At 40.6% G+C, this 6,932-nt stretch overlaps 1 protein-coding gene across 2 annotated transcripts in view; it reads left to right on the plus strand.

Annotated features, from left to right (window-relative positions):
- tmem94 (transmembrane protein 94) overlaps positions 1-6,932 on the plus strand; it is a 73,839-nt gene that overhangs the window by 5,584 nt on the left and 61,323 nt on the right. For both annotated transcript variants that reach the window (XM_088438844.1, XM_088438845.1), the window contains exons 3-5: positions 674-793; positions 2,776-2,903; positions 5,711-5,847. In XM_088438844.1, coding sequence (XP_088294970.1) covers positions 674-793; positions 2,776-2,903; positions 5,711-5,847 — 385 coding nt within the window. The remainder of the gene's footprint in view (positions 1-673; positions 794-2,775; positions 2,904-5,710; positions 5,848-6,932) is intronic.

Below are 6,932 nucleotides of genomic sequence, written 5' to 3' on the forward strand. Positions count from 1 at the left end.
GCTGCTGCCATATTTATTTATAAATATACTTCTATTGCACGAGCGATTACACTTAGAAATATAACAACTACCTCAAATGCACACAACTGGGACAACCACAGTTAGAGTTGTCTTGCTTTGTATCGTACTGTTGGATTGTCTTGTCATATGCTGCTTCTTATGTCTTGTCTTGGGGTACTCTTGCCATACCTGTTTTTTTTGTATTTAGTTTTTAGTTTTAGTTATTAGTTTAGCAACACTAGGCAAAGTAGCTCTAACATACTGCACATTACATTACTATAGATAAGAATCTAGTTTTTGGATTGTCTCGTCTTGCGCACCTGCACTTTGTTATTGTACATGTAAAACGCAGAGGATAGTGAGAATCGCAATTTCGATTCCTTTGTATGTTAAGCACATGTGAAGAAGTTGACAATAAACTTGACTTTGACTTGACTCTGATATAGGTTGAACCAGAAATCATTTTTAAGTAAATCAAATTGAATCTTTTTGAATTGATTCTGATTCAAATCAGAGACCCCCAAATTGGAATCGAATTAAATCTTGAGTGCCAACGATTCCATTCCCCATTAGCCACCCTTTGCTCTGATTACTGCTTTGCTTATAAAAAAAAAAAAGAAAAGAAACATAGAAACACATTTTTCTTAGTGTTTGTGTTTCCTCACTTCTATAGGAGGACGATCCCGTTGCTTTGGGCTTATTGACTCACCAGGCTCTGGGGAAGCTTAGGGATCAGCTTGGCAGTCTACTAGAGCAGCACCAGAAGTCAACATGCAGACGGGCCTCTGCACAAGTACGTGTACTGGATGCAATATATTTATTTGAGTAATACATACAGTTCCATATGTGTGTTGTACAATGTGATGTGGTTGGAACATTAATTCTCATACAAATGAAAGCAGAAGCTAACATTCTAATATCAATATATGAACATATGAAATTAAATGAGAAAACAAAAAACTTTGACAAAATGAGGAGAGTGCATATCAACACTGTCAGTGAACTCCCATTTTCCCCGGGTCGATGTGACTGGTATTGATGACCCCAGAATAATTGGACACCATAAATTAATCTTTTTTTTTTTTTTAAAGCCAAGATGCACTTATTGCTATGGCCTTTCCATTGAGTATTATTGTGGGAAATGCACCAGCTTTGGTTTGTAATTTTATGGCAAATCCACTCTTTTATTCAAGTTGCACCAAGCAGCCCTCTATGAAATGATGACGATCCAAAAGTCCCGCTAGTTGTGCTGTCGTGTGCTCCTAAACACAGTTTTACAGCACTTCGACATGTTATACAATAAAAATTAATAACTACCGTAATTCCCCAAAGATAATACACACCTGTTTAAAAGATGCACCCTAATTTTCTGTTACCGAATATAAGACGCACCAACAATTTAGCAATAATGTAAAAAGAAATCTCATCTTCCTAAACTCTTCATATTTTCTTGGGTTCATATCCGTAACTTATATATATTTGTTGCAGCTTTCCCACATTGTGAGAGGTCATTGAACTACTCGCCAGTGTATCTAAATGTGCTCGAAACAGTTTTTCCTTTCTTTTTCCTTTTCTTTGTGACGTGGATCGAGTTCATTTTACCATAAACACCCGAAGTTGTGCAGCATCTGTGTTTCACCAAGTTTATGATTGTGTGCAAAAGACTGCAATTAATAAACAAGTGGAAATGGAATACTTTGCCCTGTTGTCTAAATGGAGCACTCGACTGCATAACTTGCCAGTCTGAATTGAAGTAGCTGGAGACATCATAACTTTTACATGACTCACTCCGTTTTAGTAATATTCCTGAGTGTAAAAACCTCAGCTAACACAAGCTGCTGTTATCTGCAACAGGTACTGGATGCTAACAGACAATTGACCTAACCATCTAGCTTGTCACATTACGGTAATTATTATAAGTAAGAATATGGCCAATATAAAAATGCACATCTGTGCGTTAAAACCCGGCTTCTTTGGCTGACAGATCAATCTTCCTCGAATGATTTAAAAAATAAATACATTTAAAAAAAATTTAAGTTACAGTTAATACAGCCATATATTTGGCCTTTATTTTTGGTAAGACAAAAAAAGTGTGTCTTACATTTGGTGAATTACGGTAATAAATGAAACATTGTTTACTTGGCCACCTTTGTGCAAAATCTCTTTTCTGCAACTCCGGTGTAAAACCAAAAGCCAATGCTCGGCTAACGTGGACCTTTTTTCCGGGTTGTACGAGGATGTTCCTCATTGTCAACGTACCCCTCGCAATTCTTTTTTGTCTGCTCGGACAGGGTGGGAGCACAGAATAAGTCTTAAAAATTCAAAAATTAATTAAATTAATTAAAATAATTACATTAATTAAATTAATTAAAAAATTCTTAAAAATGCATCAGTAGCATAAAATAACATTTTGGAAGTGTTTAAGGTGATAAATTAACATTGTAACATGGTTAAAAGCCCCAAAAAGTTGACTTTCAATGATGGGGTTTTTTTTAATAAAATTGACTTGAGTTGAGCCCAAATTTGCAGGATTCAGATATTTCAACCCTTAAGTCAAGCGAAACCTCAGGGAATGGAACCTTTTTTTTTTTTAATTATTATTTTTTTATTTCTTTTAGAATCATCGATTTGACTCTCGGTATAACAGCTACAGTATAATACTTTGTCATTGATGATCATGCCACCATCGAAAAATAACATATCAAATGCATCACACCAAAGAAAAACCTCAGACCACATCTGTAATTTTTCTTTGAACATCCGATATTTTCACAGGAACAGTGGGTGAATAACTTTCTTTACCATGGTAACCGCCATTCCTGTCTCCACTGGCCGGGAGCTGCTCTTACTGTGCTGGTAGCACTTGGACTCCTGTGTTGCTATGGCAGTCAGCCCAAGGGCAGGTAGTTCCCCTGCATTTGAACTATTGTACGCCGCCTCTGATTAATTAAAGTTGTATTTCCTCGCACGCACCACACCATGTGGAGTTCTTAAAGCTTTGGCCATTCATTTGTCATGAGTCGTAGCTCACCAAAGTGTAGCCATTGTTCCACTAATACATTTCAACAGGAGCGATTCCTCAGGGTTGAACCAAATAGTCGAATTATATATTGATGATCATTGACTTTGCCGCCGCAAAAATGGTTTTAGCTTAATGTTGACTCATTGGTGCTCTGGTGTTTTAGACATGGGTGCCTGTCAGAAATCAAGAAGTGGGTGCAACAAGCTAAGGCTATTCATGCAATCACTGAAGTTTTTTTTTTTTAAACTTCTTTTATTCCCTATAAAACTCAAAAAGTATCTTTTACCTATTTGCAAGAAGTGTGAACATTATAATCTTTTTATCTATTTATTTAAAAATCCAACCAGCACCTTTTTTATATGTGGTAATTTGGATATATATGTGATATATTTGCAGTATGAATGCTTATATACAGTAATCCAGGTGTGTCCAAATTTTTTGAAAAGTGGGCCAGATTTGGTGTGTTAAAAATGCAGAGGGGGCAACCTTGGTAAGCGTTCTTTACGTATAACAGCAATTAATTTAAATACATTTCATTTGCTTTTTTGTTTTCATTTCAGCTGTCTTAAGCATGTCTTTTGATTAATTTGAAACATACATATCAAAAATGAATTGACATAAATATTGAAATTGCATATTCATTTAACCACTTTTTTTTAACACTTTAACTTTTTTTTGTTGATTGTCGCCGTTTTAGAAAATTAGGGGCTCATACAGTCAATTACTCATATACTAATTTGCTGTTCCTAACTCAGCCTATAGATGGCAGCATTTAGCTCACGCAGGTAACAGTGCTGCTGCCCAATGTATTAATTCTCTATGCGTTATTGATTATATGACGGAGGCTGCGGGCCGAATGGAAATTGACCACGGGCCACATTTGGACCCCGGGCCGGACTTTAGACATGTCTGCAGTAATCCCTCGCTGTATTGCGGTTCATCTTTCACGGGTTTGCTGCTTCACAGATTTTTTACCATGTGGATAATTTTTTACAGTGCATTGTGCTCTGAATCCTGATAGGATCAGGGGCTTTACTGTTGTCTAGAAATAAAATATTGACACTGTACTCTATTTGTTTTTCACTTATTACAAAAGGCAAGAGGATCCAAAAGCTTGCTTTTGTCTCTCCTGTGTCTCTTCTGTAACTGCTCTGTGTGCTCAGCTCTGCACATGCTCACACGTTACCAACATGCAACACTGCCCCTCCTGAATCTGAAGTTTTAACTCTCCAGCACCCCTGAATAGACCTCACTGGGGAGGCTGAGGAGTGTGATCCCTCTGTAGTTGGAACACACCCTCCGTTCACCCTTATTAAAAAAAGAGGGACCATCACACCCAGTCTGCCAATCCAGAGATGTTGTCCACGCCATGTTGCAGAGGTATGTCAGCCAGAATAACGCTACAACATCCAGACCCTTCAGGAATTCCGGGCAGATCTCATTAACCTCTGGGGCGTTGCCACACACAAGGTTTTTGACCACCTCGATGACTTCAGCCCCAGAAATGGGAGACCCCACCTTGGAGCTTGAAGACTCTGGGTACTTTGAGTTGCTGTTTGGTGCATAGGCACAAACAACAGTCAGTCCCTGTCCCCCCACCCGGTAGCGGAGGGAGGCTTTACTCTCATCCACTGGGTTAAACCCCAATGTACAGCCGCAGAGCCGGGGTGCAATCAATATACCAACTCCTGCTCTGCACCTCTTGCCGCGGGCAACTCCAGAGTGGAAGAAAAGCCAACCCCTCTTGAGAGGACTGGTACCAGAGCCCAAGGTGTGTAAGGAGATGAGTCTGATGATATGTAGTCGGATTTTCTCGGCCTTGAACCAGCTCAGGCTCCTTCCCTGCCAGAGAGATGACATTCCATGTCTTAAGAACTGGCTTCTGTAGCCGTGGATTGGTGCGCCCTTGGCCGCTGCCCAGCTCTCTACGCACCGGACCCCATTGGCCCCTCCCACAAGTGGTGAGCCCATGTGAGGGGGGATCCACGTTGTCCCTTCGGACTTTGCCTGGCTGGGCCCCATGGGTGCAGGCCTGGCCATCAGGTGCTTGCCAACGAGCCCAATCTCCAGGCCTGGCTTTAGAGGGGGCCCCTGGTGTCCCACGTCACCATTTCTTATTATTTCACCTCTATGCAAAGCATTTTTCAAAATTTCTGCATTATTGGTTGGCTGGTTTGTCACAATCATTTGGGGCTACACAAGTGACATTACAATTCGTGTTTCAGAAGAAAAGATGTTCATGTTTAATTGAGTTAGCATGTTAGTGTGAACCTCAGCAACTGTGTATTTTTTATGGCAGCTTTGAAAAATTAACTGCAATACCTCTGACTTGTAATGTGAGACTGCAAGCTCAATTATTAGTGAGGTACTATGCTAAAATGGTTCCAAATAGCCTACATTTTCTCTCATTGAGGCACGCTGGTTTGTTTTTTCTCAACATTAAAAAGCTGCCCCGCCATTGGTTGAGTTTTCCTCTCTCGGCAACTTGGATCACCATGCATTGAACACGTCATGCCACGACACAAGATTCTACGTTCATCTTTCATATCAGGATCGGAAAGCGGCATTTGCATGTTATTTGTTAGTACTCACCAATGCCAGTACTGCCATTTTAAGGCTGTATTGAGTATGCGGCAGGAAACCGGAGCTTTAATTAAGTTGTTAATTAAAATGTTTTACTTTTTGCAGTTCTGGCAGTGAGTTGGTGAACGCTTCGGCTCTCCTCATCCTTTTGGTGTTGAATCTGATGCTGGTCAGAAGACAGGAGATGCTCAAAAGAAGTGAGATGGTTCGGCGTCTCAAAGGCATCATCACACAGCTCAGTGGTGAGCCTTGTCCTTTTTCCTCCCTATTAGCAATTTTTGATAGAGCTTGTCCTCATTTGGGTTATTGTTGAGCTGGAGTCTGTACCAGATTAATTTAGGTGAGAGGTGAGGTACACCTTGACATGCAGTCACATTAATTCATCTGCTCAAAACATGAATCATCCGCCTATCCCGTTCCATCCCAACCAGTCTAATATTTTGCTTATACATACACACACACACGCACACACACAGTGTTCTCCCTCCAGTTTGTGCTTCTTCTTTTGCATGCTCAGTGCTTCGCTTTTAATACTTTAAGACAAGTGGTTGATGCTGGTAATGCTTCTATATAAATGTAGCTAATGGCGCTAAACCTTTGTGTAGATGCAGAGAAGGAAGTCACTCCGGGTATTATGTCGTGTTGCTCCCCACTGCGGGATGTATCGATTAATGCCCGATTATCCTGTCTTCTGTTACAGAAGGGTGGTTTTCACTATCAAAGCATATGATATAGTAGATATAGGGAGGATATAGTGCCCGCTGTTATGGGGATTTTGTGTGTGTTGAAATATCTTAGGTGTAAAGTTGGGTTTTCGTAACACCCTGAAATTTGCAATAAATCTTTCAAAACCCCAGTAATCAAAGACCTATAGTATATAATGGGTCTGAAATGGGTCTGTGGCTAAAATAGTTCTATTGGCCCATCCACACGTGCTGCAGCAAGAAGGTTTAATGCGTCTCCCAGCACAATTTCCAGAACATGGAGGAGATTTCAGGAGACTGGTTGTTATTCTTGGAGAGCTGGACAGGGCCGTAGGAGGTCCTCAACCCCTCAGCACGACTGATACCTGCTCCTTTGTGCAAGGCGGAACAAGCTGAGCACTGCTCGTGCCCTACAGAATGACCTCCAGAGGGCCACTGGTGTGAATGTCTCTACCCAAACAATCAGGAACAGACTTCATGAAGTCTATATATACATATATATATACAGTGCGCCCCCGTGTTACGAACTTAATCCGTTCAGCGGCTACGCTCGTACTTGAACTGCTCGTATGACGGGCAATCCAAACCTATGTTAATTCGTGAATGCGTGCAACGCGTGCAAA

Source organism: Hippichthys cyanospilos, chromosome 17, assembly GCF_059441005.1.
Source record: "Hippichthys cyanospilos isolate Australia breed blue-spotted pipefish chromosome 17, RoL_Hcya_1.0, whole genome shotgun sequence".
NCBI lineage: Eukaryota > Metazoa > Chordata > Actinopteri > Syngnathiformes > Syngnathidae > Hippichthys > Hippichthys cyanospilos.